The following is a 20,816-nucleotide window of genomic DNA, read 5'->3' as shown; positions in this document are numbered from 1 at the left end:
CGAGCGACGCTCGGCCGCGCTCGCCCGGGCGCCCTCGGGCTGTCCGGTGGCGGCGGCGGGGCGGGGCGGGGCCCGGACGCCTCTCGGCGGGGGTGCCGTGCCCCGGGGGAGCGGGGCGGGGCGGGGCGGGGCGGGGCGGCGGCGGCGCGCGGTGAAGAGGGCGCGCGCGGGGTGGGGGGCGGTGATGGCGGCGGCGGCGGCGGCGGGTCCGCTGGTGCGGCAGTACGAGGGGGCGGCGAGGGGCCGCGGCGTGGCGGCGGCCGGCTGGCGCGTCTGCCTGGCGCACCGCTTCGAGGAGCCGCGGCAGCCCTACGGCGCCGGCGACGTGCCGCTCCGCGACGTCCTGCGGCACATCGGCCTCGTCTTGCGGTACGGGGACCGGGAGCACACTGCGGGGACGGGGGCGAGGGGGGTGTCCCGGGGTGGGGGGAGTCCCTCAGGAGGCACCGGCCGTGCGCCGGTGCGCGGAGGGCAGAGTACGGCGGGTCACGGAAGGCCCCGCTCTCCGCCCCCGCCTGGCTGGCGCCGGCACCGGGAGCACTGGGGCAGACTGGGTGTAGGGGCAGCACCGGGCGCTCGGGCTCCCCAAAACCGAGGAGGGCTCCGGGGTATCGTTTCGGGGGTGGGGAGGGGGTAGGATCCCCCCCCGGGGGTCGCTGCTAGTGGCCACCCCAGCTGCATCTTCCCTGGCCAGCGCCGGGTACTCGGCCCCTGGCCTCAAGGCACCTATGTGCAGATGGAGATGAAGCTCGAGGTTAATGGGGAGGATTTTCGTTTTTTAGCAATGCTGCGGGCTGTAGCAGGTTTGGGAGCGGGGACTTCTCCCGGCTTTGCGTGAGGGTGAGCTGGAAGCAACCAGGAAAATCGCGCATGGGAAACAGCAGTGTTGTTTTAACCTTTAGCACGGCTGCTTGGGTGCTGGCGGTGTTTGTGTACCCATCGGGCTGAACACTGGAACCCATGACGGTGTCATTTATTTCCTTGCCTTTTTTTTTTTTATCTCCTGCCTCCATTTTCTTGAGTTTCTTGTTGGTTTTTTTGTTTTTGTTTTTGTTTTTTTTTAAGCCCTGCTCGATGCCCTTGGACGTTGCAGCTTGCAAAGCTGGTTCCTGCAAAGCCTGATGGAGGGGCAGATAGTGGGCTGCTTCGGGATGCACAGCGTGCCCGTCTGACCTGAGACATCCCGGCGCGAGCCTGGGCATCAGGGAAGGGAGAGAGCGTGGGTTGTGCACGGGAGGTGAAGGCTGCTGGAAAAGCTGCCGTGGCGGGTTGGGGATGAGCTGAGCCTGTGGGAAAGTGTGAAGCTCTGGTGGGGTGAGCAGGGAAGAGAGGTGATCGCCTCTGTGCCGGCTTGGGGGGGACAGTCCTGGCCTGTTCTCAGTGGGGCCTTGGCATGGAAGTGGCTTGTCCTAGGGAACGCAATAAGCTAAAAGTCAAAGTACTGCCTCTCTTCCCTTGCATGAATTTAGGAGGTAATTTGATTGTCATCTCAAAAATACTCATGCAGGGTGAAGCTTCCTTGTAAGGAGGCTCCAGCCTAGAGAGCGGAGGAGAGGAAGGGCCAGGGCGGCGAGAAATACCTGTGTGCATTTGAATTAAAACCTGAGGGCAGCGGTGTTGGCTGACAAAGGGCACCTAATGCAGGGATGCAAGGGAGACTGTCTGCTCCTGGCCTTGGTGGGCACCCATGTGTCGGCCCAGTGGAGGCAGACAGCTGGATGAAACCAGGGTGCTGGTGCTGCAAGAGGAGCCTGGAACTCGCTCCTGGGGCATGGCATGTGTACCTGGAACTCTGGAGCCCTGCATATTGCCATCCCCTCTCCCAAATGACCTGTGATGAGCAGCAGCCCCTCCCTCAGGGACACCTGTGCCAGGGCTGCTCTCAAAATCTGGCATGGTTTGGTGCACCAGGTGCAAAGTCACCTGGTGCAGGTGCTTGCACCTCCCAAGATGGCTGGGAGCGCCTTGGGCTTGCTGCACGTCTTTGGCTGAGAAGGTCTAGGGCCCGCAGAAGAGCGAGCACGTCCTGGGTTGACATGGCATCATGTTGAGTTAAACCCCTGGCTGATGGGTGTCCTCTCCTGCAGCCCCAGCGCCTGCTGCAGTTGGTATAGGCTGGGGATGTTGAAAACCCTGGGGTGGGATTTTTGTTCATCGGGGCTGGTCAGGGTAACCCCTTTGTGGGGACACCCTCATTGGTGGGTGCTGGTGGGGCAGGAGAAGAGGGGCAGGGAGGTTCCTGCAGAGGTGGCTGGTGTCCCCTGGGAGTGGGTCACAGCACGGATCCAGAACAGCTGGGTGATGTCCAGACAGGTTTTAATTCTGCTCTAATCTGTGTGATTCTTAGAGGAGCTGGCAGGGGAAGAGTTTGTTGTTGGGGCGGCAAAACAGCTTGGGCAGTGGCTGGCTGTAAATCCCAAACCTCTCCCACTGCGTGCTCCTGGAAAAAGCTGCTTTTTGAAATCGCTTGGTCACCTCCTTTTCAACGAGCCGGGATGCCCCACTGGGCTGTGCTGCAGTCGCTCTGCCTGGCCACCTTATTTCCCATCGCCAGAAATCTGCTGGGGAAGCAGCTGGGTTGGTTCCCTGACACTGGCTTTAAAAAAAAAAAAAAATTAAAAAAAAAAAAATCATTTCCTTGAGAGAGAAAGCATGCTGCCAAAACCTCGCCTCTGCAGCGTAAAGCTGGGGCTGTCTCGCCTGGGAGAAGAGCAGTTGCAGCAGATGTAGCTCAGAGATAGCGGCAGGGCCTGATTCAGGGCGGTTGTGCAGGACAGGCTGGTTCTCGTGGTGCCCTGGACCTCTGCGGGCAAAATGTCCTTAAGCAGCCCAATGTGAAGGTGAGTACATAGGAATGGACAGCAGGCTGTGGTCAGGTCCCGTGAGACTGCAACCTGGAGAATGTCACCCTGAGAGAGATCTGGGGACTTCAGGTATTGGTGAACAAAGGTGAACGTCCAGTGACCACGCAGCCAAAAAGACAAGTGTGGGTTGTTTTTGTTGGGGAGGAGTGTGTAGGACCAGGGGGTGTTGTGGAAGAGCCTCTCCCCCTTGCTGCCCCTGTGAAGCTGGGGGTACATGTCCTGGGGAATTAGTACCCCCGGGTACTAATTGCTCACTCATTGCCCACCACCTGGGCTTCATCCCATGTGCTGCCAGAGCAGGACAAGCTCTGAGCTCCCAGCTAGGGTGGCTTTCTCCTCTCAGCAATACAGCATTGGTGCCTGCAGGTAGCTCAGGGATGATGCCCACCGTGGGGGCTCCCATGCCCCCACCACCTTCCTGGCACCCAGGGCTGTGGAGCCACCAGTTGGGTCTTGCCTGTCTGTTTGCTGGGGGAAGTTCAACAGCTTCTTCTGGTCTGGTAGCTGATTTCCGTACGCTAATTGTCTCCATGTGGAAGATTTAACTTGAGGCGGTTCATTAGCAAAAGCCAGTCTTTTACGAGTGCCGACTGGGAGCCCAGCCCTGCTCCTCTTGCCTGGAGTGGTGCCGGCACACCCAGCTGCAGGTGTGCCCGTTTGGGTGTCTCGATTCCCAGGCCTGTGGGTGAGAAATTATCTGATGGGCTATGCCTGGCTGCCCAGCTGGTGTGTGAGTGGAGGTGAATCCTTGGGATCCTGCCAGCTGTAGACAGCTAGTGTCACCTCTTCCAGGGCAAGGCTGCCCCGTGCCGTCTGCCCCTGGGGACGTGGCAGTAGGATGTGGCAGGGCTGAGTGTGACAATGGGGATGTGGAGGTTGGAAGACCAAGGCGCATATCCCCGGAGCAGCGTATGGCTTCCCTGCCTCTGCTCCCAGACCTTCCTTAGCAGGATGTGCTCTACCAGGCATGGACGTGGTGGTGGCGGTGATGGTCCTTGTGTGCATTCCCACTTCTCCATGAGCATCTGGGAAAGCCTTCTGCCCTTGCACGACCTGGGAGCTGTGCTCTCGGGTGTTGGGAGTGCTCTGTTTTTCATGCCGTGCCTTTGCAGGCAGCTGCCTGAGCTCTGCCTGCTTGTGTCTGCTGACCGATACATGCTGCAGATGGATGCCAGGGGCTGCCACCCCATGGGCCCTGGGACACGGGTTCCTGTTGTACATCTCTACAAGAGGGGTGGCTACAATGTGTGCTGGTCACGTTGTGTGCGGTGACACTGAAGGGACAGTGACGCCTGCTCCTATCTTCTTTCATACCTCTCTTTCCTTTGCAGATACTTCAGGTGGTGGTACAAGAAGACCCGCATAGAGAAGAAATCTGCCTTCATTGACCTCTTGTGTGCCGTTCCTCTGCAGCAGATCTATGGTCAGCCTCCAGTTTGAGTGCTGGGGTGGTGCAATCCCCAGTGTGCTGGGTGGGCAGGGATTCGCATGGGGCTGCCAAGGTGCTACAGGGTGGGGAGTGGGTCAAGGAGCTTTTGAGGTGTGGGCAGTGCTGAGGGGACCCTAGACCTGCATGGGGGGAATCCTTGAGCCAGATCCCACCATGGGGAGAAACAGGAGTGCTAATTTCTTGTGTCCTTGCCAGGGTGCCCGCTGGGCGGGATTGGGGGAGGCACCATCACCCGTGGCTGGCGGGGTGAATTTTGCCGCTGGCAGCTGAACCCTGGTCTTTATCACTACGAAACGGTCATCGCCGACCAGGTAGGTGCAGCAGGGTCTGTGAGGGGTGCGAGCGGCACTGCAGCAGCCTGGGCAGTTGGGGCATCTGCTCTTGGGCTCATCTCATCCCCTCCATGTGCTTCTCTCCTCCCCAGTTCACAGTGTGCCTGCGTTGCAAAGGGCAGACGGTTTACCAGCAGGTCTTGTCTGTGGAGAGACCCAGCACTCTGCAGGGCTGGAACTGGGGCTACTGTGGCCACTACGCCTTCTACCATGCCCTGTACCCCCGTGCCTGGACGGTCTATGAGCTCCCAGGGCAAAATGTAGTGCTCACTTGCCGCCAGGTTTCTCCTGTCATCCCCCATGACTATAAGGTAAGGAGGTGATGGCTCCACGCTGGTTGCAGCCTGTCCCATGGGAGCACCGGGCCACACTGCACTGCGGCAGCACAGCTCATATGGAGCAGGTTGTCAGGGATGTGGCAGAGCTGCCTGCATGGGAGGGGGAAGGGATTGGCACAGCAGAGACGGGGCTCTGCTGTGTGATGCTTGGTGTGTCCTGTGTTGGTAGCAGAAGCTTGGAACTGGTGAGTTTTTGACCCCTGGGCATTGCCTGTGTGTCCAGGGATAATGCACTAGAGGAGCTCCTTGTCCCTCCTGCCCTGCTCAGCATTGCCTGAAAACAACCAGGCTTGCCACTTTGCTAATGTTCTTTTCCCAGCCTGGTCTGTTCTGTCCTAAGACCCTGTCCCTAGTGCCAGGTGTGTAGCAGTGGGACCCTGGAAGGCTTTGCCCCTCCTGGGGCAGTTGGTGCTGGAAGGATTATCCCTTCTTCCTTGTGCTTAGCTCGGGCAGCTGCTTCTTTCCCTTCTGACCTGTACTTTGTGTCTTTGTACTGCTTGTTCCCTGCCTTTGGTTTTGTCCTGTGACCATCCCGGATGCTGTCCACCTGGAATGGCAGGTCCAGAGCTGTGGCCTTACTAGCCGATGGATCCAGTGGTAGCACTTTGGGAAACCCTCAGCTTGTACTTGAGGGTTGGTTTGTCAGCTGGGTGTTCCTGAGAGTGTTTTAGCTGGCTTTTGCCTGCCATCCCCAAGGGATGAGCTGCTTATTAGCTGGGCTTTCCCAGCTGGGCTTTCCCAGCGTTTCCCTGTGTCTCCACTCAGCAATGCTCACAGGCAGGAGGAACCCCCACAGCAATGCGGAAGCTCGGGATGGCAGCAGAGGATGCCTCGCCGCTCCCGCACGCCGCTCCTGCTCGCTCCCAGCCTGGGGCGAGGGTGGCAGGCTGCGCTGCCGACATGCCTGACCTTCCTCTTACCCCAGCGAGACACGTGAGCCTGTATTAGCCTGTTGAGCAGACAGGCGCTGAGGCACCTGTCTGAGCCTTAAACACTGCTTTCCATCTGCGTATTGCCCGGTGTGGCATTTGCTAGCCCAGGGCTTGTGATCTGAATTTTGTTTTGCCAGCCCCCCAGAATCCCTATGCTGCTGCTCCCCAGCTTGGCAACAGACTCCAAAACTGAGTTGTTCCTGGTGCTCTTCCTCCCGCTGCATCCCACATGGTCTCCCCAGCAGCGGGAGAAGCAATGCTCTGATGGCTGACTGTGGAGCTACCGGCACTATACGCAGAATTGTCTGTCTCTGCCAGGACTCCAGTCTGCCAGTGGGAGTGTTCATCTGGGAGGTGGAGAATGGGAGGGACGAGGAAGTGGATGTGTCCATCATGTTCAGCCTGCAGAACGGCACAGGAACGAAGGAGGACAGGAGTGGAGGGCATTGGAATGAGCCCTTCGCCTTTGAGAAGGAGGGCGAGCGGGTTGCTGGAGTCCTGCTGCACCACTGCACACGCGTGAACCCCTTCACCTTTGCCATCTCTGCCCGAGAGAAGGTAAAGGGTTGGCACCCGTGGCATGGCTCCTGCAGGGGCTGGGGGGTTGTACAGCCCTGCTGAATGTGGGGATGCTGCTTCCAGGCAGGTAAAGGATGGGTGATGGTGGGCTGAGGTCGGCACTGGTCCTCAGCGCTTGCCCCACTGCCGGAGCAGAAGTGGGGCTGTGATTTCCCTGAGGGCACCCTCTTTGGGGGTGGGTGCCAGGAGAGAAGCTATGGGTGAAGCTTGCAGGACAGCAGGTGTGGAGTAAGCATTGCTGGGCAGCAAGCGGGGAGTGAGCGTGGGGTCCCACCATTGTTGGGGGGTGGGAGGGTAGGTGGGCATCCACCCCTCAAAAGTACCACCCCCGATGATGCTCTTCCCTTCCCCAGGCTGGCACAGGAGTCACCCACCTCACGGCATTCAATCCCGCGGGATCAGGTAGAGAGGTGTGGCAGGACCTCCTGCAGGACGGCAGGCTGGATTCCCCTGCCGGTGAGTCCCTCTGTCCTACGTGGGACGGGTGGATGGGGGAGCAGGTGTAACTGGTGGCCACGCTGGTCATGGGCCACAGGGCACCCAAGCAAGGGTGGATTTCCCTTCCTCCGGCCACCTCAATGCCGTTGCAAAAAAGCTCTCAGTGATGCTCTGGCTCATTCCCAGCTTTAGGCTGTATCTAAATTTTCCACTGCTTGTCACACTATCCTCACTGTACTTCTCCAAGAGCTGTTCACACCACTTTGGGGCTGTTCTCGGTTATATTAGTTGAACAAGCCAGTACCTTATTAGTCTGTGTAGTGTTGTGCGCTAAGTTGAGACTTCTGCTGAGTGGGCAGGGTGATGCCCAGCCACTGTCCCTGGGTTCCCATTGCCAGACCTGCAAGCTGCGCCCTGTCAGATTTATTCTGGTGGGCCTTTAGCAGTCTTTGGGGTTTGGTGCTGCCATCACTTGCTGTCCTCTTGTTACTACATCCGTTCCCTGGAGGTCTCTGGTATTCCAGTGGTCCTTCTGCATCATCCTCTGTTGTCTGCTTGTTCCCTTGGCAGAAGCCTTGAAGCAGGGTGGCATCTCCCAGCCCTTGGTGCCAACCTTTTATTGTGATAAAAGGCGACCATTTGCCTAATGTCTCTGCCAGCCTTTCAACAAGGATGATGCTGACAAACTAATGATGCTGGTACTGGGCCATTGCTACATTTCTTGAAGCTTAAATTATGTAAATCGTTTACATAAATATTTCCGGAAAACTAAGTTTCCTGCCTAGATGCACTCAGAGCTCTCCAGGCTATTGGGATGTGGTTTTCCTTTGTGCATGCCAGGCATTATCATAGTCAAGATCTGTGCTGCTGTTTAAAATTGTTGCTCTAATGAGTTTACCTGGTACACATGTCAGAACCAGCATATAATTATCCAGCTGCCTCAGGGCTTTTCTTAAATACGGGTGCAGTCCAAGCATCCTGCAAAAAGCTGGAAATGATGACTGTCACTAGAAAGTCACAGTGTCTCTGAGTGCGGTGCAGTTACAAAGTCATGGGGTGCTCCTTTCCACTTGTGCCAGGTGGCTTTTCCTGCCTGATTTGTTCTTCTGCTTTGATGACTGACTTTTTTTTTTTTTAACCCCTCCGCCCACAGCAGGTATTTTTTCCTGCTTGCAAAAAGCAGTTACTCACGTGCGGTAATGTCATCCCTTACAACCTGGAGGGTACATCCTCAAGGGTTGTAAGGGGGCTGGGTCATGCCTGAATAGTCTTGTTGCACTTGGGGTGTGTGGGAGCATCAGTCACACCCCTCCATAGGACTTCCTTGGTCACTTGTGAATATTATTTTTATCTTTTTTTTTTTTGTCCCGGCAGGTAAAAGCAGCCCGACAGAGAAGGGGGAGGTGACGGCGGCGGCAGTGTGTGCCAGCTGCAGGGTGCCTGCCCACGGGCACAGGACACTGGAGCTAGCCCTGGCTTGGGACATGCCCCGCATTCACTTTGGGTCCAAGGAGAAGCTGCACCTCAGGTGGGTGGGTTGTCTCTAGTGGGGCTTCCCTCATGTCCCCAAAGCCCCCTTCTCCCTACCTCCAGGCTTGAATGTTGCCTGGGGAGCCTTGTCCCACCTGTTCCCTGCGGCCACAGCCCTGCCAACACATGAAGAGAGACCCTCTCCCCAGCCCCCCTGCTCCTCGACACCCTTGCACTAGGTCCAGCCGCTCTCCCATGGCCGGGTGGGCTTTGCAGCCAGAGCCCGCAGCGTACTCACCAAACCCCCCCCCTCGGCAGGCGGTACACCCGTTTTTTTGGTAGCGGAGGCGATGCAGCTCCTGCCTTGTCCCATCACGCCCTGACACACTATGAGGAGTGGGAAAAGAAGATCGAAGAGTGGCAGAAGCCCATCCTGGAGAACAGGTAGGGTCGTTGGGAGCACCTTCCCGGTGGCCTCCTGGGGCTGGTCGGAGCAGGAGCATCACCACCTTGGCTGCTGTGGTTGAGGTTCCCCTCTTGCCTGCAGCCAGCTGCCTTCCTGGTACAAGTCGGCCCTCTTCAATGAGCTGTACTTCATGACGGATGGGGGGACCATCTGGGTAGAGCTGCCCCCGGACTGCTGTGCTGAGGACCTGCAGGGGCCGGCGGGGGCTGGCCTCTCCCACCTCCTCCCTGTCCTGCGGGAGTACGGAAGGTTTGCTTATTTGGAAGGTAACTTGCAGGGACGTCGTGGATAGTCCCAACTCAGCCCCTTCCCTTTGCTGTCACCAGGTGTTTTTAACCTGTGGTGGGGATGGTTTTCATGCCCTGATGGGTAGGGAGCAAAACCCCTTGCAGGACCAAGCCCTGTAGGATATGGCATGAGGTCTTCTCCAGACCCTTGGATAACATATGTAGAAAAAAATAAAACCCCACTTCTAACGGGAGCCCCTGCCTCTACTGGGAAAGAGCCCGCCCTCTTGGGCCATGTGGGAGGGAGGACCTGCCTGTCCTTTGCCCTCCCTGTGGCAGGTCTCCCATCCCTCACCATCTCCCTGGTCCTTCCAGGCCAGGAATACCGGATGTACAACACCTACGATGTCCATTTCTACGCCTCCTTTGCCCTCGTCATGCTGTGGCCAAAGCTGCAGATCAGCCTGCAGTATGACATTGGTGAGTAACCCAGCAGACCCTGGCTTGATGCCTGCTGATGTCTTCACCTAGGGAAGGGATGGAGGATTTGGGACAGCATCTGCCACATAAATCTGTGCCATGGAGCCAGCATCCCTCTCTGACTCCTCTGCTGGGACCAGGACTTGCAAATCCCCAAAGCTGCTGCCTCTCAGCATCTCTACTCCAGCACTGGGATGCCTTCTTGCCGCACTGGGGGTGCACAGCTGGCTCTGCCTGCCCTGGGGTAGTCCCTTGCTCCTACCAGCTCTCTCCATGCCCCTTGCAGAGGAGAAGCATTGGAGCTCCTTGCAGACCATGTTACTTTAGGTGGGCTTGGAGGCTGCTCGGTGGTAGCCTGATCGGTGACGGAGCACAGTGCTTTGCTGGGCTGCAGCAGGGCTGAGCCCACTGGGCTTCACTCCCAGCCCTGGGTGCTGCCACCACCTTGCTTAAACAGGTGGTGACAGTTGCATCTGCCTTGCTGAGGGGAGCCTGCGAACAGCCTGGTGTCCCCTCAGGCCCTTTGCAGAGGGCTGTGATCAGGACTGGTGGCCCTGCCTGTGCCTGTTCTTGGAGCTTGCTGCTGCAGTGCCTGCTGCCTTTCTAATGTCTCTTGTTCTGTGTCCTCTCCAGCTGTCACTGTGCTGAATGAGGATGTCCAGCCCCGGCAGTACTTGATGTGTGGTCAGACAGCCCAGGTGAAGCTGAAGAACGTGGTGCCTCATGATATTGGGGACCCAGGTGAGGGGCCTAGAGGGCAGAGGGGGTGCAGGGCTGCTCACACGGCTTTCTCAGGGTAGTTAACTCCCAAGCTGTGGCAGAACATCCCATCTGGGAATGAAAAGCTTGGATGGTTTGGGGTGGATGAAGACCATGATGCGTGGAGCTTGTACAGGGGAGGCAGGCGGAAGCAGAGCAGTAGCTCTGCTTGTACTCTGCCCTGGTGAGGCCCCACCTCAAGTGCTGTGTCCAGTTTTGGGCCGCTTGCTACAAGAAGGACATCAAGGCACTGGAGCGTGTCCAGAGAAGGGCAACGAAGCTGGTGAGGGCTCTGGAGCACAAGTCTTATGAGGAGCAGCTGAGGGAGCTGGGGTTGTTCAGCCTGGAGAAAAGGAGGCTGAGGGGAGACCTTATCGCTCTCTACAACTGCCTGAAAGGAGGGTGTAGCGAGGTGGGGGTCGGTCTCTTCTCCCAAGTAACAAGAGATAGGACAAGAGGAAATGGCCTCAAGTTGTGCCAGGGGAGGTTTACATTGAATATTAGGAAAAGTTTTTACCCTGAAAGGGTTGTCAAGCATTGGAACAGGCTGCCCAGGGAAGTGGCGGAATCGTCATCCCTGGAGGTATTTAACAGACCAGGAGATGTAGCGCTTAGACATGGTTTAGTGATGGTTTTTGTCAGTGTTAGGTTGATGGCGGGACTCGATGATCTGAAAGGTCCCTTCCAACCTAGGCAATTCTGTGAAGCATAGTGGGAAGGCTGCTCTCACTAGAGGTGGCACAGGGTGCAACAAATGGATTTAGTGCTGTTTGATCATGGCACCCTCGGGACCTTCCCCCTGGGCGGGAGAGGGGACGTTCGTTGCTGTCTGCCTTGCTGCATCCACTCTGTCCTTGCTCAGATGACGAGCCGTGGCAGCGTGTCAATGCCTACCTGATGCATGACACAGCCGACTGGAAGGACCTCAACCTGAAGTTTGTGCTGCAGGTGTACCGCGACTACTGCCTGACCCACGACTCCCTGTACTTGCGGGACATGTGGCCAGTCTGCCAGGTACTGGGAGGACACCAGACAGTGGGCCATTCCTCCCTTCATGCTTCCCTCGGGAGCTGTGCGACATCCCAAGAGGATGGATGCTCCCAAGCAGAGCATGAGGGGCAGCCAGGATGGAGAGGCTGTGTGACCGTCTTCTGCCTCTCCCACAGGCTGTGATGGAGTCGGAGCTGAAGTTTGATACGGATAACGATGGGCTCATCGAAAATGGGGGCTTTGCTGACCAGACATACGATGCGTGGGTGGTAAATGGAGCCAGGTGAGCAAGAGAGGCAGGTGGGGGTTGGAGATGGGAATTGTGATCGGTGGATGGGCACGGGGCTCCATGCAACCCGTGGGGTGTCACGCATTGCTGACACTGCTCTCCTTTTGCTCCGTCAGCGCATACTGTGGCGGGCTGTGGCTGGCAGCTGTCTGCACCATGTGCAAGATGGCAGAGGTGCTCGGGGATGCTGAGATCCAGCAGAAATACACAGACATCCTCAGCAAGGGCAAGGAGGCGTTTGAGAGGATGCTCTGGAACGGTGGGTGCTCCCTGGTGGGGAGCCACGCTTGGCTGGCCATGTGTCTCTTTGGGAGGGGGACAGCTTCTCTTTGGGTCATGGAGCCTTGCAGGGGATGGGGAAGGAGGGGAGACGCCGTCCCTCCAAGCGGAGGGGAAGGCGCGAGTGCCAGGGAGGGAACAGAAATGATATGGTGGTTTGGGAAAGGAAAGAGAGGAGAACCTTCTGGAAAAAGCTGCCATGCTCCTGCTTAATGGAGTGGAGTGTGGCGACAGCACATGTGAGCTAGGGTTCTAAACTACGGGTTTTAAACTGTGTCCTGCTTTTTTTTTTTTTTCTCCAGGAAAATACTACAACTATGACAGCAGTGGGAGCGACACCTCCGTCAGCATCATGTCAGACCAGTGTGCCGGGCAGTGGTTTCTTGGGGCTTGTGGTCTGGACCAAGGGGAGTTTGAGGTAAGAGAAGGGCCAGCCTGGTGCAGGGTGGGGTGAGACAGGACCTGCACCTGGAGGAGAGCAGCAGGGCTGGCATGTGGTATGGCTTAAGCGTTAGGGGCTGGTACGGGGTGCAACCTGCCTCAAACCAAAATCTGCTCATGGAGAGGCTATGCGGCAAGGGTGTGTAACCATGGTCAGCTCTGGTACACTTGGAGGAAGGTCTCACTGGGTTTTGCTCTTGGCAAGGTGCTATTTATTTAAAAAAGGGAGAAAAAAAGCGTATGAAACTTTCCATGTGTTATTTGCTGCCTAGTTGAAAGTCCTAAATGAATATCCGGGGGAACTGAAGGCTTATTTGGGCGCCTAGAGACTGTTGCTCTTCAGTTGCAAGAGAAGAGTTGGCTGAAGACTCACTCCTTTTGTCTGATGGGATGGTGAGAGCAGCTGCTGGTGGTGCAATACCTGGAACAGAGCTGGGAAGTGGAGAGACATCGTATGGATTATTTATGACCCATAGGCAGTTGTCAGAGCAAAGCTCTCTGTGGTGGCGATGGACAGGCAAATGCTTTGTGTGACTGAAGGAAGGAATGGCTCTTTGCTGTGTGAGGGTGATGGACCATCTTGCTGCCACTTGGTACCAGAGGGGACCTTCAGGTGACCTTTCCCAGGAGCAGCTTGTACTAAACACCTCAGACTTTTTTTGCTGAAAGTGGCAGTCTGCTGGCTGGTGAGCTTTGAGCTCACTGGAGGTAGGACTGGTGAACTCCTTTTCTCTTCTGTTACTATGACCCTGGAGGGTTTGTGGTTTGTTTGTTTTTTTTTTTTTTTTTTCCCCCCTGTATTTTGATCCCTTGCCTGGCTGGCAGCACTCCTGTTTGTAACCTCATTAACGCACTCCTGCTGCGCACACAGCTCAGTAATGAAATGCAAAATAGGAAAAGCTTGTGACCCCAGTCCTGAAGAAACTCTGCCCTGAAACCTTCTGCCAGAGACGGCTACCTCACACCACCCCTCTGCTGACTCCTCTTGCCTAACAGCGCTGGGGCTTATCTGCAGAGCCACACTGGGAAAAATGACTGTGTCAGATGCTCGGCTTTAGTGTAGATAAGAGATCTGCTGCCTTTTCTTTGAGTCTACAGAAGCTGTCTGGTTGGACTGCCCAGCCTACCTTGGCAAGCTCCTGTCTGGTGTCATCACACCTCCCACTTCCCCTGGCTCTGGTGGCCCCAGGCTGGCAAGAAAGGTCTGGCACGTCATCCCTGGGCTGTGCTGATGAGCTGGCAGCTGCCTGGCTTTTCCCTTTCTTGCAAGTAGATGTCATCATTGCTCCATGAAATTGTTCCTGATCTTGGTCACCCTGCAAAAGTTCTTGTTATGGCTTTCTTACCATTAGGTGGGTGTGGGACGGAGACCAGCCAGCTCTCCCCTTGCAAGACCCCCTGGGTCTTGAGCTTTTGCTTTTCCTACCACAGCAGTGACTTCTGCTGCACTGACACTTCCTAGAGTCATTGCCAATAATGAAAGCACGGCAAAAGCTTTATTTACGTTCAGCTGTATACAGAGGCTTCTCTACTTAATGCAGCCCTCGCTGCGTTGCTGCTTTACTGCATTTTGTTTGGCTGGCAGGTGTTTTCATGCTCAGATGGGTTTGGTTGGGCTTGGAGTTTTTTGTTTGTGGGATTTCTTTTTTCTTTTTCTGTTTTTTCTTTTTTTGGCAAGAGCTTACTCCAGCATGATAATTCAGTCTGTTCTCAAAACTGTTTTGAGCTCTTGACCTTGGTTTGTTGAAGAACACTTTTGGTTTTTCTTTTTTTTCCCCCCTCCTTTTATTGCATGGGAAAGGTTTTTACTTTCTCCCACTGCATGGACTATTTCCTGCTTGATTTGTTCAAAAGCTGCTTGTTGCTCAGGACCCCATTTAAAATCGTTCTTCTTCCAGGTTACTTGATACAGAGGGCTTGCAATTTGACTGTAATCTGGGATATGCATTCTCCAAAAACCCACAATGCTTGTGTATCCTTTTTACTAGTTGGTGGAGACATAGCTGCTATTTTGTTGATCATATCCATTGGGATCTGATGGCATCCATCTTACCATTTTATTCCTAAAAACTGGATCTCCTGCGCAGGTCCCTTGACCTTGCTTCTTTTTATGGCAAAACCAGCTTTCAGAAAGGATTTGAACTGTTTTATTCCCTTTCTCAAAAACTTCTTCTGCGGTGTTTCCCCGTACAATGATATCATCAATGCATTGCAGATGTTCCAGAGCTTCACCCTGTTCCAGTGCAGTCTGGATCAGTCCATGGCAAATGGTGGGGCTGTGTTTCCACCCCTGGGGCAGTCAATTCCAGGTGTACTGGATGCCCCTCCAAGTGAAAGCAAACTGTAGCTTGCACTCTGCTGCCAAAGGGATTGAGAAGAATGCATTCGCTATATCAATCGTGGCATACCACTTGGCTGCCTTGGACTCCAGTTCGTACTGCAGTTCTAGCATGTCCAGCACGGCAGCACTCAGTGGTGGCGTGACTTCATTCAGGCCACGATAGCCTACAGTTAGCCTCCACTCTCCATTAGATTTTTTGCACCGGCCATATGGGACTGTTAAAGGGGGAGCGAGTCTTGCTGATCACTCCTGGAACCTCTAGTTGATGAACGAGCTTGTGGATGGGAATCAGAATCTCGGTTAGTGCGATATTGCTGCTGATGCACCATTGTGGTAGCAATCGGGCATCTGTTGTTCTTCAACCTTCAACAACCCCACAACAGAAGGGTCCTCTGAGAGACCAGGCAAGGTAGACAACTGTTTAACTTCCTCCATCTCCAAGGCAGCTATGCCAAAGGCCCACCAGTACCCTTTTGGGTCCTTAAAATACCCTCTCCTGAGGTAATCTGTGCCAAGGATGCATGGAGCCTCTGGGCCAGTCACAATGGGATGCTTTTGCCACTCATTCCCAGTTAGGCTCACTTCTGCCTCCAGTGCAGTCAACTCTTGGGATCCCCCTGTGACCCCAGAAATACAAATGGGTTCTGCCCCTCTATAGCTTGATGGTATTAGAGTGCACTGTGCACCCGTGTCCACTAGAGCCTTATACTCCTGTGGGTCTGATGTGCCAGGCCATCGAATCCACACCGTCCAATAAACCCGGTTGTCCCTTTCCTTCACCTGGCTGGAGGCAGGGCCCCTCTAATACTGGTCATAGTATCCGTTACTCACTTCTTGCATAAATGACTTGGAAGTTCCTTCAAGAGGATCAGAAGCAAGATCAGGCCTTCTGCTCTGGAAACTGGGGCGGCACTTTTCCTGGAGGGATCCCCTTTTGTTGTTGTCCTTCCTTGCAACTCCTGTACCCGTGTCCGCAGGGTCGAAGTAGGTTGTCCATCCCACTTCCTCATGTCCTCCCTGTGGTCACGCAGGTAGAACCACAGGGTGCCTCGTGGTGTGTACCCTCTGTACTTGCTCTCTTGAGTGGGGAAATGCCTGCTTCTAATAGCTGAGATGCTGGCCCACACAGGTGGGGAGTAGGACATATTCTTTTCAAGTTGGTGGACTTTCTGGGACAGTTTCTCTACAGTTGAGATGAGTGGCGAAGAGAGACTTGCTTCATATTGCCAGAGCCGGCCAGCCACCTCATCTACCATTGGTCCCTCTTCACCTTTCCATTACTGCCAGTGAGTTGGCATATGATGATGGTGTGCTCCATACAAACTTCTGCCACATGGGCCTTGTGTATTGGACCTCATCGGGGTCTGTGGGTAACTGTGTGTTGCCCAGGTCATAGTAAATCATCTCCCGCACGGCTAATTCTCTCAGGTACGGGATACCTCTTTCCATGGTAGCCCACTTGCTTGGCTGACATACAACATCTTCACTGAAGGGGTACCTCTCCCTCACGCCTGACAGGAGTCGTTTCCAGAGGCTGAGGGCTTGGGTCTTCTTTCCAATTGCCTTGTCAATACCGCCTTCCCTAGACAGGGATCCCAGCTGCCTGGCTTTCCTACCCTCTAATTCCAGGCTATTGGCCCCGTTATCCCAGCACCGGAGCAGCCAGGTGACAATGTGCTCGCCTGAAAGCCGGCTGAAATCTTTTCTTGTATCCTGCAGCTCACTTGAGGGGTGTGGGTGACTATCTCTGGCTCTGCCTTGGCCTCTTGTGCTCGTGATGGCCCTGGTTCATCGTCATCCCTTACTAAGCCAACTGATTTCTTCATGTGCTGCTTCTTCTCTATGGGGGCAACTGGCACGGGTTGGTTCCCTGGTTCAGACACGGTGTCTGTCGCAGGGGTTGGAGTAGCCGCAGTGACTGCCGCAGGGGTTGCAGTACCCGCAGTGCCTGTCGGTCTGGTTTACGTGTCTTTCCGCTGAGGGTGCTGCGTAACACTGAGCAGTGCCTGGGAGATACTGGCCAGGGCCCAGCACAGTGCGGTGAGTTGTGCCTCTCTAGAATAGCCACAGCATTTTCCCTTTGGATATTCTACTACTCTCTCAGGGTCCTGTAATTGTTCAGGGGTGAAGTCCCAGACCATGGGAGGTGAGTAGTTCTCTAGGTACCTGCCCATGCTCTCCCACGTGCCGTGCCGCCCCTGACTATCCAGCCTCGGGGCAGATCTCTGGGCGGTAGTCTTAAATGGTTGTTTAACCCAAAGCAAGGTCTGGAACACATTCAGGAGACATAACACTAGGAACGTGCTGGTTTGAGCATCCCAAAGATATTCAGAATTCTCAAAAGCTGTCGTACCTGGCCTGAATGAGAAAAGGGAGGCAAAAGAGCTGGGGAAAATGTGTCGTCTCCCCCCCCAGCCTTTTCCCCCACAGACTGGGTGTAATTATTAATAAAGTTCTGAGAGACGGTGCCCAATGTATGGGCAGGACAGCAATACCACATGAACACCCCAAAATAACCGTCTGAACGGTGATGTTATCATATCAGAAGGTGATATCACACAGGACAGCAAAATGATAATCCTGATCCTTCTCCCAGAGGTGATAAACAGCAGCGTGGGGAGTACATAAGCCGTATAGGAATTTACATAATACAGCCACGAGAACAAACTGAGCAAGGTGGTGACCAGCGACTATTTACCTAAGATAATAAATGCACACAACAAACTCGTTTTTACAAGCTCTACTTGCATTTTGTCGTTATCTCAAAACCAAAAAGGACTGTTGTGGTTTGGCCTCAGACAGCAACAAAGAACCACGTGCTGCTCTCTCAAACTCCCTCCAGCCTGGGGAAGAATCGGAAGAAAAAGGCAGAACTTGTGGGTTGAGACAGAGGCAGTTTAACAGAACAGCAAAGGGAACAAGAAAACAAAAACACCGATAGAGGGTTATACAAACACGATGACGGTACCATTATTGACTTCCTGGGAGTCTTTAACTTTCACTTGGGATAAAAGTTTCAAATTTCTCCTACCAGATGCAGAACACCTTCAGACATCTTGTGCATCTCAGTCTGACCTCTTCATCCCCAGGTGCCCCTTCTCTCATCTCAAATTACCTTTGGTACAGGCCACAAACTATTGCATCACCACCTGATTACAAAATTGGAAGGATTAAAGTCCTTTGGAAATCACTCAAAACTAAGTGTTGTTTTTGGGTTTCCCCTGAGCTGAGGCTGATTTTTTTTTTCTTTTTCTTTCCCCAAGATTCCCAGCATTTACCCAAACAAACTTACTAGTATCCACAACATTCACCTTGCATCACCACCTGGTTACAAAATTGCAAGTTTTAAAGTCCTTTGGAAATCACTCAAAACTGAGCCTTGTTTCATTTTTGCCCTGAGCTGAAGCTGATTTTTTTTTTTTCTTTTCACAAGATTCCCAGCATTTACGGAAACAAACCTACCGGTATCCACAACACTCACTTTGCAGCTGCAGGATGTATTCCGATGTCATCAGACTGACTTTGACGTAATCTTTCCCTTTGGCAGGAAGATACCTCCAGCCTGATCCCAGACCACCCTTTGGCCACTTCTGGCCAGCATCCCGTCTCTTGTAGGCCTTGCAATGCCTCTGGTAGCTGGTGCAAATGGGCTGAGAGAACAGCACGGCGCTTTTACCAGAAGAAAGTCTGGGCCTCAGATACCTGTTAGCCTGAGAAACGAGCAGTGGTGAACATAAACCAAGGCGAGGATGGTGGCGTTGGCCAGGTCTCCAAAGCAAACTGACAAGAGATGTGGGGGGTTGGGCCAGTGACTGAAGGTGAGGCACACTAGCTGGGTGAGCTATCAGCCTCCCTAGGAGGAAGGTGCAATGAGTTTCCCCTCTTTTCTGTTGAGCAACTGCTTTAGCTGTGTTATTTTGTTTTGTTTTGGTTTTGTTTTTGTCCCTTCGGGGAAAGAGGCTTTTTAACTTCCTCTTGTTATTTTCCTGCAGTGGCTATTTGCCTAGCGAGCACTGTTGACCTCTTCCAAATGGAAAATTTAACCCTGCTCCCTGCAGACCCAGCCTGAGGGGTCTGTGTGACGTGAGGGCTCTCTCTCTCTCTCTACGCAGGTTTTCCCCAAGAGTCATGTTGTCAGTGCACTCAAGACCATCTTTGAGAAGAATGTCATGAGCTTTGCTGGTGGCACCATGGGAGCGGTGAATGGCATGACACCCGACGGGGTGCCGGACACCTCCAGCGTGCAGTCCAACGAGGTGTGGATCGGTGTGGTCTACGCCTTGGCTGCCACCATGATCCAGGAGGTGAGTGGTGCTGCTGCACCCCTTGGCACGTGCCGTCTCCGTGCCACTCTGTGGATGGGCTGATGGTTGTCTTCCCTCTGCCGCAGGGCCTGGTGGAGGAAGGCTTCCATACAGCGGAAGGCTGCTACCGGACAGTTTGGGAACGGCTGGGAATGGCTTTCCAGACACCAGAGGCCTACAGGGAGAAGAAAGTCTACCGCTCGCTGGCTTACATGCGGCCCCTTAGCATCTGGAGCATGCAGCTGGCCTTGGAGCGCAGAGCCAGCCGGTCACCAGTACCCCCACAGCCCCCCCAGGTCCCCATCCAACCTTGAGCCTGGTGGCAGTGAGCAGGGCAGCGGGTGCACCATGGGGATGGGGAGAGCGGGGGCCTCAGCTGGTGGGCAGGGACCCTTCCCTCCCCCTCTTTGATAATACTCACATTGCTGTTTTCCTTCCCTACCTCCACTACACGCCCTTCACCTCAGGGGGCTTCCAGCCACCGATACTAATCATGAGGGGGGACCAGAGATGTGGGTGTCTCCTCTCAGGGAGGAGCAGGGTGGGGTAAAAGAGGTGCTGCTGGAGCCTGTGCCTCCCCTTCCCCATCACTCAGGGCTTGCACAGCCTGCAGGACCCCCAGCCATCCTCCACTGGAGCTGGTACCTTGCCCAGGAGCACAGGAGACCTCTCTCCTGCAGTCAGCAGTCTGGGTAAGGTGGGAGGTGGCCTGCAGGGCCAAAAAAAAAACCAAACCCGTGTGGGTGTATGTGTGTGTGAGGACATTGGACTGGTGCACGCAGGCACATGGATGCTGTAGTTGTCCCTCTCTTGTGTGACATTGCAAACGCAGACTGGCTCTGCCCCAGGGTGCCAGCCCCAGGAGAGCCTGTGGCAGATACAATCCCCAGGGGAGCCCCGGCTCCCCAGCCCGTGACAATCGGAGCCCAAGCAGCATGTCCTGGTCTGGTACCGTGGCACCCCTCCCTGCTGGCGCCGGAGGCGGGTGGCGGAGCACATTTTAGGGGATGAATCATTTTAAGTTCTTAATAAAGTTGTCTAGCTGTCACTCCTTCTTTCTGCGTGTCTTCTTTGCCACAGGGGCGAGGTGGAGGAAGGAGCCCCTGTTGCTCCCCATTTTCTTCCTCCTCTGCCATGGAGGGCTGGGGATGCAGGGTGGGTGAGCCCTAGTCGCAGACTGGCTCTTGTGGGGTTTTGCTAAGGGGAAAAAGATGTGCCTCCCCCCAGGAGAGACGTGCCCCTTGCTCTCTCTCCTCTCCCACCTGCAAGGTGAGGGGAAGGCAAGGAGCCTAGCATTCCTCCTGAAAATGCCCCCGTGGGGAGCAGCGGTGCCCCAGCGCTGGCATTGATGAAGCAGGGCTGGGCATCTTGCTTCCTTTTCCTTGTTTTTCTGCCAGCATGCTGTTTGAAGGCTGCACCTGCCTGGTTTTGAAGGGGGTGGGAGGGCACCCAAGGTCTTTTTTCTCAAAAGCCAACTCTTAATCCGTAAGTGTTGTCAGGGCTGGGGTGGGAAGCAGCCTGTCCTCCCCATGGGGACCATCCCCAGCTCTTCCTTGCTCTGGGAGATGGTGCAGGCAGAGCATTGCTGCGGTGGCCCGGTGCTGCCAGTGGGTGATAAATGGCCTTTTCTTTGCTCCCCAGGGGAGAGTTCCCGCATCCGCCTGGGCAGCGGAATAATGTTATCCGGGAAAGGCAGGTTGTCCCGGATGTGGCCCCCACGGGCCAGCCGATGTTGTCCTCCCACGGCAGAGCCCCTGGGTGGTGGAGAGGGACCGAGATGCTCTCCGTTAGGGCCACTGTGGCAAGGTTGAAGGGGGACAGGGGTGCAAGGACACTG

General features: G+C 55.1%; 1 protein-coding gene across 1 annotated transcript; it reads left to right on the top strand.

Moving 5' to 3' along the window:
* Window positions 1–149: 149 nt before the first annotated feature.
* On the top strand, window positions 150–20,027 carry GBA2 (glucosylceramidase beta 2). Its single transcript, XM_063319728.1, has 17 exons — window positions 150–369; window positions 4,196–4,287; window positions 4,510–4,625; window positions 4,739–4,957; window positions 6,235–6,474; window positions 6,849–6,951; window positions 8,308–8,461; window positions 8,722–8,847; window positions 8,951–9,135; window positions 9,472–9,576; window positions 10,210–10,317; window positions 11,198–11,349; window positions 11,502–11,608; window positions 11,731–11,873; window positions 12,196–12,311; window positions 18,788–18,979; window positions 19,066–20,027. The coding sequence occupies exons 1-17, from the start codon at window positions 185–187 to the stop codon at window positions 19,291–19,293; spliced, it is 2,571 nt and encodes an 856-aa protein (XP_063175798.1). The 5' UTR covers window positions 150–184; the 3' UTR covers window positions 19,294–20,027.
* The last annotated feature ends 789 nt before the right edge of the window (window positions 20,028–20,816 follow it).

Source organism: Chroicocephalus ridibundus, chromosome Z, assembly GCF_963924245.1.
Source record: "Chroicocephalus ridibundus chromosome Z, bChrRid1.1, whole genome shotgun sequence".
Taxonomy (NCBI): Eukaryota; Metazoa; Chordata; class Aves; order Charadriiformes; family Laridae; genus Chroicocephalus; species Chroicocephalus ridibundus.
Note: the sequence above shows the minus strand (reverse complement) of the source record. Positions and strands in the feature narration are given on the sequence as shown.